Consider the following 14486-nt stretch of genomic DNA (forward strand, 5'->3'; position numbering starts at 1 on the left):
TATGAATCGCGAATTTAAACGCCGAGTATCTTCCGTGATATAAAGGCCTGCAGTACACCATCTCTATCGTTTTTTATAAATGTATTCAAATATATTTATAATACATGTATTTTTGTCAACAGGCGTTTTTATTTCAACTTTACAGTCCTTGCTGCGCCATTTTTTCAACAGCAAACTCACGGGCATCATTATTCATAGAGCCCTTAGTGTGTTTGTTAAATTACAAGTTACCATTGTTATTACATATGCACACTAGTATATACATATAAAGAATATAGTTTAAACTATATATCCTCACTTCTTTCTGTCTTTAAACGAAGGCATTTTCGCCAACAACAACGATTTTCATAGCATGCAAATTGACGGGGATTCCCTATTTACAGTTTTAAATTAAATTATGTTTTAAAACGTATCTATAGCATGTCTCGTCCATACCATCAAATTTGAGGGGCTCTGTTACAACGCACGTTATACAGATTAATCACTCACACGTGAGCACAAAATATTTCATTGGAGTTTTTAGGCTACGGTTGGTTTGTTCCACACGACGTAGTAACTGATATTCATGTCAAATGTAACACTCATTTGTTTGTGACCCTCTTTTTGAGAACCATTTGGTATGACCTCACCACAAAATTTTCAGCATGGATTTCAGAATTTTACCGATTTACTAACTTCCAGAGCTCATTCGCCAAGGGAAAACATACATTCTTGTTATAAAAAGAACAAAACATTACTTCTTTTAGCATGTGGGATAAGCGGCTTATAGCTGCGACGGTTCTAAATCTGCCTAATTTTCAGATTACCTATAGTACAGTGTCCAGCATTTGCATACATAGTTCCTATGGTCGCTCTCGTGAAAATACCCCGCTGGTCATGTCCGGCCGCGGCAGAGGAGGGCCTAGTCAACATCACAGCTAACGGGTCACAGCGTAAGCCGATATGCAAACCTGTATACGGAGTGGTTGCCAATACGAGCTCTTGGGCTTTCGTTGACGCAATTATGTATTTAGAAACTGAGTAGTCGTTCTTTTATGTTTAGGATTTTAATGAAAATGTGCTTTCAGGGTGTGGTTTATAGTACCTTAACAAAACGCTTTTAACATCCCTTCCGCCTTCTCCTCTTGACAATATACATGCACTGGTCAGTTTGGGATACAAACGTTATTCTCAATTCAGAGTTTTATCAAGAAGTCTTAGATCACACGAGTCTGTCTGATATTAATTTTACAATCTGCCTGATAATATCTTCAGTAGAAGTCATAGGACTTTGTGCATAAGTATAGTGTATATTTATCCTAGACATCTTTGACTGTTATCCCTCAAAAATATCGCATGAACTACTCGTTATCAATCCCTGTCGTTTGTTTTATAGCCCGTGAACATCAAGAATAGTTGGAAGGTGGAAACTAGGCTACATGATATTTTCCTTTGGAAAAAATACAAAATGTAATGACACAATTCAAAAGAAAATCCGATTACTCTGTTAACAATTAATCAAAGCCAGCTCGGTTTTCTGCGGTGGGATTTATTTCGAAACCATAGAAAACTGAATGTCTTTGTTATTCTGTTAACAAGGCGATGCCATGCACTCTTCTAAAGTATTTTGCTATATAGTATGATAATTTATAGTTCGTCTGTCCGCATAATGGAATATGTCTTTGCTAAAGCTAGAACAACCCTAAAAGATGTGCTAAGGGGAGTGTATTGTGATGAAGCTATCACTTTTTTCAGTCAAAGCGAAACTGATGCTTTCTCGATTAGATGTGTTTTGTGCTTAAAAAACTTCTCTCTTACTTGAAACTGAGTGATCGGACCCTTATATTTACATATCATTCAAAATTGTTTTCGTTTTATATTTTCTCAGACGATGTTTTTTTTCTTTCTATTCATAACCTTGAAAGTCATTTTTTAAATGAATGTTTTCACAAACTGCACATGTAAGTGTAATAATGAAAGACACTTATAAATGTGGACTATCATTTCAATCCAAACCCACATCAGAAATACCCTTCTGTAAATTGCAAGACTCCAAAGCAGTGATTATCAACGTAAGTCTTGATATGTAAACAGAAAGGAACAGCAAGCATTGCGGAATTAAAACAAGATAACTAAATTACAAACAAGATGGCGAAACTACAAACAAGATGACGAAACTACAAACAAGATAACGAAACTACAAACAATATGACGAAACTTCAAACAAGATGGCAAAACTACAAACAAGATGGCGAAACTACAAACAAGACAACGAAACTACAAACAATATGACGAAACTACAAACACGAGATGAAACTGCAAACAATATGACGAAACTACAAACAAGAGGATGAAACTTTATTATAAACAGTCTGTTTGAAACCCCAAAGCACCGGACGTTGGAGCAGTGGAGATTCATTTTTATTCTAAACCTTATCATTGCATAAACGCATAACTACATTATAATTTATATAAGACATGAAAGTGTTTTGTCATATTGAGTTTTGTTACATTTCTTTATAACTTAATTGCAAAAGTGATGTTATGGGATCCAAACTAAACATGGAAGAAAAGTAAAACCAAACATTGTGTTAGTTCAATATATTAAATGTGTATTTAAAGCGTGATTTAAAATATTCGCGCATTTAAACCAGATTCTCAACAGGGACGTCGGATTTAAAAACACAACGTGTCTCGCGTTTAAGATAAGGATGTGCAATAAACAAATTTAAACAACAGCTGAAAGATGAATTAGAAGACGTTCTCTCGCGGATTTAAACATTTAAAAAACTAAGAGATGAATATGAAACATTGACCAAAACCAGAATATAATATTAATTTTAAAAATTATAAAACTTTCAAATTTAAAGTGATAACGACCAAGAAAATATTCACGAAACAGCCGGAATAAAAGATGTGTAAATTTCGAAATGAAGTCTAACCTACTTGGAAAAAAATGTTTCAAAAAAATCGTAATAATGTCTTATGTACGTTACATTTAAATTCTGCAGACAGTATTTAAATCGAGATGTGCAGCCGCAATGGTTTCCAGTAAGGTGTAGTATTGATATACCTCCTGTTGTTTGCCGCCAACTACAAACTGATTTTAAGAATACTGTTATTTTTTTATTTCAGTAGCGGATGACGCCGTTTCTAGCAACCATGTAGAAAGAATGAACCAGGTATGAAATAGAAGTTATGGTTGCAAAGTATGGGGATCTCATGACGCAAACGCATTAGAAAGTATACATTGTTTATGTAATAAGAACCAGATGAAACTTCAGAGACAGGCGACACTTTATGTAACAAATTGCATACTATTAAAAATTGAATATGTTCATTGTGCGTCTCAAGGCTGTTTATATGAAATAATGCAGTTGAAACTATGAACTTTCAAGCCTTGCACAATTAAAAAGTCTTATATTTATCAAACCAACGAATACCATGCATACTTATTTTACTATTTTTTTACTACTGTATTTTACTGGAATGTGACAAAAACATGAATATTTCCTTTATACGTTGTTTATCTTCTTTTGGTCAATCTGTATGTTATCATACGTTTGTACAAATTTTAAGTTGACTGGTTCAATCATGGTAGCGGCCCTGCTTGAAATCCTGATCGGAGCTTCAGGACTGGTGAGCGTGTTACTGAAGTTTATCGGACCTCTCACGGTGGCCCCGACAATCATGCTGATGGGTCTCTCGGTGGCGGAAACTGGTTTCAACCTCTCGGGGAAGCATTGGGGCATCTCTGCAGCGTGCGTTTAATACTTTACCTGCTTACCAACTGTTAAAAACTCTACTTATTTTGTTGAAATTATTAAGCCTCTTCTCAGCTTCAACCAAGAACATCTGATTGGATGGCACAAGTTTTATTAATATCCTTTAGCTGTTTGTTGTTTAATGATATTTGCTTTCGTATCAAGCTATGACGTTGTTCTTTGCAAGTGTTAGTCGTAGGTTTGATAAAAAACATGTTCATGAAAATATTTTGTAGTTATTTTGTAGCATATTTTTCTTCTTAGATTGATTGCTGGGTGCACTTTAATCAAACATATAATCAAACGTTTATGGACATCATTTAGCAATAGACACAAACAATAAAGCAACGGTATTCTCTGGTTAGATGGCGCAAGTTATGTTCTACATTAACTCTTTATTGTTTAGTGATATTTGCTTCCGTATCAAGCTCTGACGTTGAACAAATGTATAATCTTAGGTTTGATAACAAAATACATGCTCCTGAAGTGTTTTTGTAATTATTATGTTCCATATTCATTGCTTGTTAGATTGATTGGTGGGTGCACTTTAATCAAACATTTAACCAAACGTTTATTGACATCTTTAAGCAACAGACACAAGCAATGAAGCAATTATATTCTCTGATTCAGCCATTAAACGGCAGTATGTTTTTGATTACAGGACCATTATATTGATCATCCTTTTCTCGGAAATCATCCCAATATTCGAGTTCAGCAACCCATTCAGCAAGAACAAAGACCAGAAAATACAGTTTGTTCTTCATAAACTGTTTTCGGTAATTATTTAAAAGGCTATTATATCACACAGCTTGTTCAGAGCAATAATTGCTTGTTATTATATTACTAAAGATAGGTGTGCTTTTAATTCATACATCATGGTGTAATTTCAGTGTGTACACTTAAAGGGACTCGTTCACAGATTTTATTTTGGCAATTATTTTGTTTTCAAAGTGTTTAAAACTTTAGTTATAGTACTTTTATGAACAGACACAACATTGCAGCTCATAATTAAAATATTTTTGCAGGTAATCCTATCCACGTGCATCATGTGGTTCGTTTGTTATATACTCACCGCTACCGGTGCTTTTCCTGAAGAAGGTCACTATGGTTACGAAGCTAGAACCGACATCCGGTTGGATGTAATAAAGGAAGTTGCCTGGGTCAGATTTCCATATCCAGGTATTGGAGAAAAGCGGACAAACTCTACAGTTTTCAAAATTTGATTGAAATGATATATATTTTAAATGATAAACAACAATATGGTTTTCTTCATCATTCTAGTTTAATGTTACTGAATGGCCGGGTAATAACTGACACACGGGCGGGTTTGTACATGAATAATGACACGATAGTTCATATGGTCATAGGAAAGGAGTACCCGGATGTGTGGACCTAAAATAGCAGAATACAGTCGGGAGGATTGTTGAAAATGGTATTACGTCTAATGATATCATTTATTATTTAAACCCACTTCTTTATTTTTTTCTGCAGGCTACTGGGGAACCCCGACGTTCAACTCTGGCTTCTTTATAGCTATGATTGCTGGTGTTATCACCTCCGTCATAGAGAGTATCGGAGATTACTACACATGCGCTAGATTGGCCGGCGCTCTACCCCCGCCACCACACGCCGTTAACAGAGGTTTGAGTGCTTTGATTTTGAAAATTGTTGCTTTTCCATATACATGTAGTTAGCCAACATCAGTACTGTTCCTACTTTGGTTAAGATGTATAACCCAGTTTTTATAATTATGACAATGTTGAAGCAATAGAAGATGTGCCAAATTAGTTGGTGGAAAGTATTAATTAATGTGCCATAATGATGTAGCAAGCTATCCTGTTTTAATTTATGGAAACCTTCTAGATATCAATCTTTCATAGTCGAGATTGCTTTCAAATATTGTCAATGTTCGTGAGATTAATCTCTTAAGGTATAGTATATTTATACAGCTCTAAAAAGCGGTTTTTCAGTAAGATTCACTGGGCCGGTGATTCACAAAACTGCTTAACTTGTGTTAATTTCCTATAGTTTTCATAGTCAAAATAAATGATAAATATGAGTATTTTTTTACATAAGTTTGTATTTTGAATCAAATCAGTGAAAATAAAGTATTTCAGATATCATGAAGCGACTATATGATACGATAAGTGAACTACTTATCTGAAGAAAATGACTTAAGTTATGAAATGACCTTTATAAGATGTATTATGAATACCGGCAAAACACCTCAAATAGCTCATGCCAAATAAATATTACATATATTAGCATGTTTTTTTATATGTCACAGGGTGCAGATTTGTTGTTTTGCATTTTCTGGTCTTTAAAATGGAAAACAACAAATCTGCACCCTCTGACATCTAACAAAACATGCTATATGTAACACAGGTTTGGCATGAGCTAACTACCATGTTTTGTCTACTTTTGTTTAATTCCAAAGACAGTGGCGTAGCTACATATAGGCTTTGTAGGCCTGGGCCCTCAACTTTTATGAAAAATTACAAAATTCAAATAACCCAAAAATAAAAACTGATAGCTACTCAAACATACTGAACGACTCAAAAGTTTGCCTTATTTTGACCAAAGTTTGGTGTTTATTTAAACTATGTGCTGGGTGTATTGTTTGACTTTATTGTAATCATTGCAAATACAATTAAGTGTGTGTAATGCACATATAAAAGTCCCCAAACTCACAGAGAACCATCGGGTCTACAAGTGTTTTGAGGCCTAGCTACGCCCCTGCAAGATAGTAGAATGTTTCTCGAGTGAATTTCAGGTATTTGTTTTGAGGGAATTGACTTCAGTTAAAAAAATCAAAAAAAATCTGTACCCTGTGACATTTAACAAAACATGTTACTATATATAGCACAAGTTCGGCATGAGCGAATTACTGTGTTTTATCTACTAGTGTTTAATTCCCAAGATAGTAGAATGCTTCTCGTGTGAATTTCAGGTATATTTGTGGAGGGAATTGACTGCATCATTTCATCAGCCGTAGGTGCTGGATTTGGGGTGACGTCATGTAGCCAAAATATCGGCGTCATCAGCTTAACGAAGGTAACACTGATAGGCTCAATTTTTCAATAGTTTACCCGGGGATAGGGGATGTGGGTATTTCAGGGACACTTAAGGGACCAGACACTAGACTGTTCCAAAATCGACAAATATAATATTTCCTCGAAAAAGCCTAGAATTATCGGGGAGTTAAACAGTGGTTAGTTCCTAACAAGCGGGTCTCCGACAAACCTGGTAATTGTATGTTTGGGGCATCGCCCGTTATCAAGATTTGGTCGGGCTTAAAGGGATTCGATATCAGATGGTCCCAAAATCAGCAAATACAGTATTTCTTCAAACGAAGCCTAGAATTATCAATACGAACTAGTATCAGGCCGATAAAACATTATTTTACATGATAAGAAGAATAGTTTGCCACTGTCGCAGCTGCGTTTACCCGTTTTAAGTTTTAAGTGTCCATATTTAGCATGTAATAGTCACGTGATTATTGCAGAGATGCATATACATATACTTAAACTGTTTTTAAAACTTACAGGTATTTATCTGGTATACAAACCCAGTAAATTTAGAATTGTTAAAAAAACTGCGAAAGATTAATGCTTCATAAGCGATGTGATACATCAGTAAATAAGATTCAATGCGTTGTTAACAACGACATGAATTGTATGTAAGTTTTTTTTATTATTTTTTTTCTTGCAATTGCTTCATCTGGTGTCTAGTCCCGTCAACCTCCGTGTACGTTTAATGTCTGAGGCATATCCGACCTTGTTGATTTTGGCAAAGTGATAAGTAAAATAAGCCAACAAACTGGTCTGCTTTATTGAAACAACTGGATGAGCTCGCCGCCTCTCACTGGGACAAAACGTTGATGACCGCAATAAGTTAGGATAAGTGAACGAGATGTTAAACGGGTTGATTTCGTATATTACAATATTGCCTTTAGGTAGATATGTGTGCTGCCATCACCGCTTACAAATTATTGAATGACACGCCGTTAACTGTAATCAGCCGGTATACGAGGCTCGTGACGTGTAATTCAAATCACATACTTATATGCTCATCTACGCATCCTTGCCAGATACTTTCCTTGACCTACGTATCGGGAATAAAAAACGCCCCGAGGATGCAAAAACAGACAGATTTTTAAATAAAATAATTCGTCAACAATGTTTCAAAACAAAGAAAAACATGTTAAGATAAAGAAAGAAACGTTTATTGAAAAACATGTTGTCACGAAATTATTGTGAGATATGCATAAGCACGAAATTCGGTTAAAACGGTGATGTGGTTTTGTTCATGTCCTTTTTGAAACACGCACGTATTAAACAAAATATATTCAAATGTTTAAATAGGATTTTACTGTAGATTAGTACCCGTGTATTATGATCTGGATTATCGCAGTTGTGTTCTTTTCGCAACACTATTTGGAATATGACGCATTTCTAAACTCAAAAAAGATTGTTCGGGTCGGTAGCCGGTTTGTGATTCTGATGGCGGGTTTAATTAATACATTGAGTCAACCCGCAACTAAATTTGTTTACTAGTTGTAGTCTGTAAACAGTACACTGGACCATATGTTTCATAACCCCAGGTTGTTAGCCGGCGCGTGACATTCATTATTCTACTTAATATTATGGCCATGCGTCATTGACTTCATTCACTATATAGTTCAGTTATTAATAACAAATTATCATATTAGCTACATCGTTCTTTGATTCAGTGAAGACCAAGAGTGAATACAAAACATGGCATCGCAGAGGTCATCACCGCATTGTTCATGTGAAGTGAAAGCCTTGGTGTGATATGTTATACCCCAAAACACAATATTTACCCTACATATTAGACAGGAGCGGTCGCGTTGTTCTGAACTTCTGATCACAGAGTTAATCATCGCACTGTTCATGTGCATCGGAAAACCAGGGTGTGATCTTTTGTATCCGAAAACACATTTTAGATAGGGGCGGTGCGTTGTTCTGATCGCAGAGTTCATCATAGCACTGTTCGTGCTCATCGGACATATCTAAGTATGATATGTTGTACTCCAAAACACAATCTTTCCCACATGTGGAAAGCTGACGTAGTTTGTAGATGGCATGTTTTATAAAGGCGCTGTTGAGTTTCTGGGATAAATTTAAGTATCACAACATTTCCCCCACATTTCAGGATTGGAAAGCATTTCTGGGCCATTTAAGCGATCTTGAATGCGCTGCTCAAATGTCAATTGCCAAGAAGCGTCAAAACGACTTGCAGTTAATACAATATGAACGTCAACGTAGCTTTAAAGAAAAGGGTAATTTAAATATTTCAGGTGGGCAGTCGGCGGGTTGTGATGATGGCGGGTTTCATCATGGCGCTATTTGGCTGTCTGGGTAAATTCTCGGCGCTGGTCGTCTCAATGCCCGACCCCATCATCGGCGCTTCCTTCCTCGTTCTCTTCGGTAAGTGGCGGAATGAATGAAAACCGTTGCGTAAATACTTTTGAGTATTTTTTTTTTGATATGTAAATGATTTCAATGATTAACACAAATACCCAGAAATGATTGCATATGTTTTTTTTCAAATGTAGTCATTGTAATCATCATATAATCGTAAACTATTCAAAAATAAAGTTTGAACTCATTATTTCTTCCCAAAGACTTGCTTTGGCGGCATTCGAGGCCTCCAGCTATCAGATCTCAGTATGTTGACCTTAATCTCAAAATGTTTAATAATAAGACCCTTCCTGGACCTCTAATAATGCTTCTTGTTTGATATATATATATATTCCTTTCATTGGCCTCCGATTATGCTTATTGTCTCTCTAACCGGCATGATGACCGCTGTCGGGCCTTCAACCTTCAGTACGTGGATCTCAATTCCTCGAGGAATATCGTCGTGTTCTGTATAACACTCTTTCTTGGCCTTTTTAATCATGTTTTCTTTCTATTATCCCTCCACAGGGGTGCTGGCCGCAGTCGGGGCCTCCAACCTTCAGTATGTGGATCTCAATTCCTCGCGGAATCTCGTCGTGTTCGGTATATCTCTCTTCCTGGGTCTCTCCTTCCCTAATTGGGTCACCGCCAACGAACAGCTCATCAGAACAGGTACATGTAGATTACAGAACTAGACTAAATGATTCATTTACTAGCTTATCGTTGCCTAAACTGATCTATTATATTTTAAGGACAGTTTCCTGTATATAATAGAAATCTATTTGTTCACTGTAAACAACCGTTTCCGATTGGTTGCCTAGGTAACGAGAACTTGGACCAGGTGATCCAGGCGCTGCTCGCCAACAACATGTTCATGGGTTGCTTCAGCGCCCTCGTCCTCGACAACGTCATACCCGGTTAGTAAACGCCATACCTGGATAACATGTACTTTAACGTTATGTACACGTACTATATATGGTTGTCTTATGTTCAGTCTAAACGAATATTGTATTTCATTCAATGTCATAAATTCTTATCCGCCATCTTTTCAGCCAATTTAGAAACATTGGTGAAATGCAATGGATATTTTGAATATCATATTTACTAAGCACATATTTTACCAAAAATCATTTCATAAATTTTGAAAGAGTCATTAATGTACCTAGCGGGGATTAGAGGGTCCGTAAATTGTGTCTCGTTGGCACCAGAACTGTTGCTGCATGTCGTCTGCATATCGTGCGTCAAGTGTTTTAAAATAATACTTATTCCTATAAAAATATTCAAAGTCTCGAGTAGTAAATTAGTATTCGAGTACTCGGACGATCGATCGAGTACTCGAGTTTTGAGTACTCGTTGCCATCCCTTATGCATAGTTGTTTGCGAAGAAATATATTATTTCCTCTATGATTTAACTTAATCCCGTGTACAGGTACTGACGAGGAACGTGGTATTATCGTCTGGCGGGAAGTTCCCGAGGACACGGACGAAGACAGCGACGACGGCGACTACCAGAACCTCAACCTCTCGATGAAGACGTACGATCTCCCCTTCGGTATGAATCTCATAAGAAGCCTCCGGTGGGGCAAGTACGTTCCATTTTTTCCCACCTTCGAGGGATTTGATGATCTTCGCTGTTGCCCCTGCAAGAAGTATCAGCCCGATCTGGAAGAAGTCGAGGTCGTCTTTAAAAAACAATCCATAAATGGACTCGACATTGATACAGATAAAGACAATCACAGCCACCAATCCGAGTTTTAATGTGTTTTATCAAAGCGCTGAAGGGATGGATGCGGCGAGGGCTCTAAATTGTTCATCAACAATAACTTATACATATAAGTAATAGTTACTAAAGATAATGATAAATACAATGTGCTTTATTAGCAAAGCACTGAGGGTTTGAAGCCGGAAGGATACTGTTATTAATTAGAGAACTATATACAGTGTGTACAACTCCAACATTTTACATTAAATGGCTGAAGTAATGTAGTCAGAGTTTAGATCGAAGCACTGGGAAAGCTCATCCGACGAGGGCCCTGCTATCGACCAGACGACTACAGTTTTGTATAGACATATCCAAGGAGTTTTTGCAAGAACAAATGAACTGCGATTACTGTTGTACTGTTCTATTATCATATTCATAAGAAGTACATGTACTATAGTTCATTCATCACTCATTCGAATAAAATATTCATCAACCAATTGGGTTAAGTGAGGCATGGTATTCCATATTTAACATTACACATTGTATAAACTAAACCATCCTATCGTATGTATAAAATACTTGAATAATACAGTCAAACCCCGTTGTCTCGATTACGCTTGGCTCGAATTCCTCGTTGGCTCGAAATGAAGATGAAGGACACATTTCTTTATACTGTATGTAAACACTCGCGCTTGGCTCTAATCTTCGAGGCTCAATGTATTTTTGCCGGTCCCTGGGAGTTCGAGCCAACGAGGTTCGACTGTATCTTCAAAAGTCATAGATATTTTTGAAGGTCATTTTTTTACATGTTTCATGCATATTTACTTTTTGCCGGAATTGTACATTTTCTATTTTCTTAAATAACTGTAAACAGAAAAAAACTTTTTATTTAGTTAACACATAGTTAAACAGTTGTTGTTCAGTTTTATCTTTTAAATGCCCCATTTTTAGATGGTCTTGATACGACATTTCGGAAAAATTGTGAATTCAATATGCAGCATATTGATTGAAATTGTACATTCCAACTATTTGTAGGTTAAAAGGGTGTACAAGAGTATCCCGTTATTATAATAGCACTATGTTGGAAAAAAATAGTAAACCAATTTATATTATGATACAAAAAAATAATTTTTGTTTATATTTCTAATAGCTTAAGGGTGACTTGTTACTTACTAGTGTATCGTGATTAAAAGCATGATTTTCATATTTTACTTTTGTTCTGTTTTTAATGTTTGTTTTCTCCATGGATGTGAAGCTAGCAGTCTAGCAGTCTGGCAGTGCAGCAGTGTAAATACACTACTATGCGGAAACATATACTCAGAATCATGAAATTAAAACAATAATGGAAATAGTTTTTTAAAGTATATTACATGTAAACTAATTTATACTGTTTTGGAAAGAATGCCAGTTTTATATAAATAAATATAAACAATATTTATTTTTTTATTACTTCCCTTGCTATTAAATGACATTGCAAATCGTACAAATTCGTTATGCAATTCAAGATCAATTTAATGAATATGAAAACGTTAGATAGGCTTATTTTCTTTCACAAGTTTTTTCTTATTATTATATACTTGGGTGAACATTATATAAAATAAATCGGCTTTTGGCAGTGCTTTTTACTGATGATTAATACTACATCTAAGCTCTAAGTTGTGAACTGTAATGATTAAAGCAGATAGTGACACATATTTTAACACGTAAACGTTAAAATGAAAATACAGAAAATCAAGTAACATAATAATAGATAAAGTTAGCCTGAAAAGGGACTTCATAGTTGATGATTATATCTCTTTTTTTAAATTGTTGAAATGACGACAACAGATATGACAACTTCATGTTGATATGACTACAGAAAAATTACTGTGAATGGAAGTCAACCACGGACTGCAGTGCTTGTTATAGATGGTTATTACATACAGTTTCACATATCATCACTTGATAATACGATGGCCATTTTGTTATGTAGTTGTATTTGAATCTCTAAAAAGTTTCTTATGTTCTAATATTTAAATGCAACAACCATTCTCGTTTATACGCTGTTTTTTTTGTAATACTTGAAAATAAGTACTTTTGAGTACTTTTCAGGTATATAACATGTCACAGCCGAGCGAACCTTGCACAGAAAGACGCAAATATTTTACATTCTAGAATCTCAACACACGATGTACCAATTTGATTTGTTCCACGTTTCTCTACTTGTTCAATTAAAAGAAAGGCTATAATAAACGTTTTCATTAAACTCCCCATTAGTTAGTTAAGATATTGAAAATTTGTATATAATTCATTGACTTTAAAAACGGCTAGTAAATTCAAAATTCAACTGAAGATGATATACGAGTCCAGCAGTACGGGGCGAAAAGGGCCCCAGGAGCCAAAATGCGCGGTGAGTATGGTCAACTTTGAACGTGTGTCACAGCCTTTAACGAGTTTTCCCATAGCAGTATGATATACTGGGTGAAAGCCAGTGACTAGTAGAGCATCTGGATATAAGCACATTAGGAATCAGATGATATACGAGTCCAGCAGTACGGGGCGAAAAGGGCCCCAGGAGCCAAAATGCGCGGTGAGTATGGTCAACTTTGAACGTGTGTCACAGCCTTTAACGAGTTTTCCCATAGCAGTATGATATACTGGGTGAAAGCCAGTGACTAGTAGAGCATCTGGATATAAGCACATTAGGAATCAGATGATATACGAGTCCAGCAGTACGGAGCGAAAAGGGCCCCAGGAGCCAAAATGCGCGGTGAGTATGGTCAACTTTGAACGTGTGTCACAGCCTTTAACGAGTTTTCCCATAGCAGTATGATATACTGGGTGAAAGCCAGTGACTAGTAGAGCATCTGGATATAAGCACATTAGGAATCAGATGATATACGAGTCCAGCAGTACGGGGCGAAAAGGGCCCCAGGAGCCAAAATGCGCGGTGAGTATGGTCAACTTTGAACGTGTGTCACAGCCTTTAACGAGTTTTCCCATAGCAGTATGATATACTGGGTGAAAGCCAGTGACTAGTAGAGCATCTGGATATAAGCACATTAGGAATCAGATGATATACGAGTCCAGCAGTACGGGGCGAAAAGGGCCCCAGGAGCCAAAATGCGCGGTGAGTATGGTCAACTTTGAACGTGTGTCACAGCCTTTAACGAGTTTTCCCATAGCAGTATGATATACTGGGTGAAAGCCAGTGACTAGTAGAGCATCTGGATATAAGCACATTAGGAATCAGATGATATACGAGTCCAGCAGTACGGGGCGAAAAGGGCCCCAGGAGCCAAAATGCGCGGTGAGTATGGTCAACTTTGAACGTGTGTCACAGCCTTTAACGAGTTTTCCCATAGCAGTATGATATACTGGGTGAAAGCCAGTGACTAGTAGAGCATCTGGATATAAGCACATTAGGAATCAGATGATATACGAGTCCAGCAGTACGGGGCGAAAAGGGCCCCAGGAGCCAAAATGCGCGGTGAGTATGGTCAACTTTGAACGTGTGTCACAGCCTTTAACGAGTTTTCCCATAGCAGTATGATATACTGGGTGAAAGCCAGTGACTAGTAGAGCATCTGGATATAAGCACATTAGGAATCAGATGATATACGAGTCCAGCAGTACGGG

General features: G+C 36.6%; 1 protein-coding gene across 3 annotated transcripts in view; it reads left to right on the plus strand.

The window, feature by feature from the left end:
* Positions 1-12302, plus strand: part of LOC128231512 (solute carrier family 23 member 1-like) — a 29216-nt gene extending 16914 nt beyond the window's left edge. For all 3 annotated transcript variants that reach the window (XM_052944443.1, XM_052944444.1, XM_052944442.1), the window contains exons 4-14: positions 802-932; positions 3115-3161; positions 3559-3740; positions 4405-4519; positions 4769-4922; positions 5235-5384; positions 6694-6797; positions 9064-9193; positions 9695-9838; positions 9988-10083; positions 10596-12302. In XM_052944443.1, the coding sequence (XP_052800403.1) occupies positions 802-932; positions 3115-3161; positions 3559-3740; positions 4405-4519; positions 4769-4922; positions 5235-5384; positions 6694-6797; positions 9064-9193; positions 9695-9838; positions 9988-10083; positions 10596-10924 (1582 nt within the window). In that variant the 3' untranslated portion in view covers positions 10925-12302. The remainder of the gene's footprint in view (positions 1-801; positions 933-3114; positions 3162-3558; positions 3741-4404; positions 4520-4768; positions 4923-5234; positions 5385-6693; positions 6798-9063; positions 9194-9694; positions 9839-9987; positions 10084-10595) is intronic.
* The last annotated feature ends 2184 nt before the right edge of the window (positions 12303-14486 follow it).

The sequence above is a fragment of the Mya arenaria genome, chromosome 4 (genome assembly GCF_026914265.1).
Source record: "Mya arenaria isolate MELC-2E11 chromosome 4, ASM2691426v1".
In the NCBI taxonomy this organism is placed as follows: domain Eukaryota; kingdom Metazoa; phylum Mollusca; class Bivalvia; order Myida; family Myidae; genus Mya; species Mya arenaria.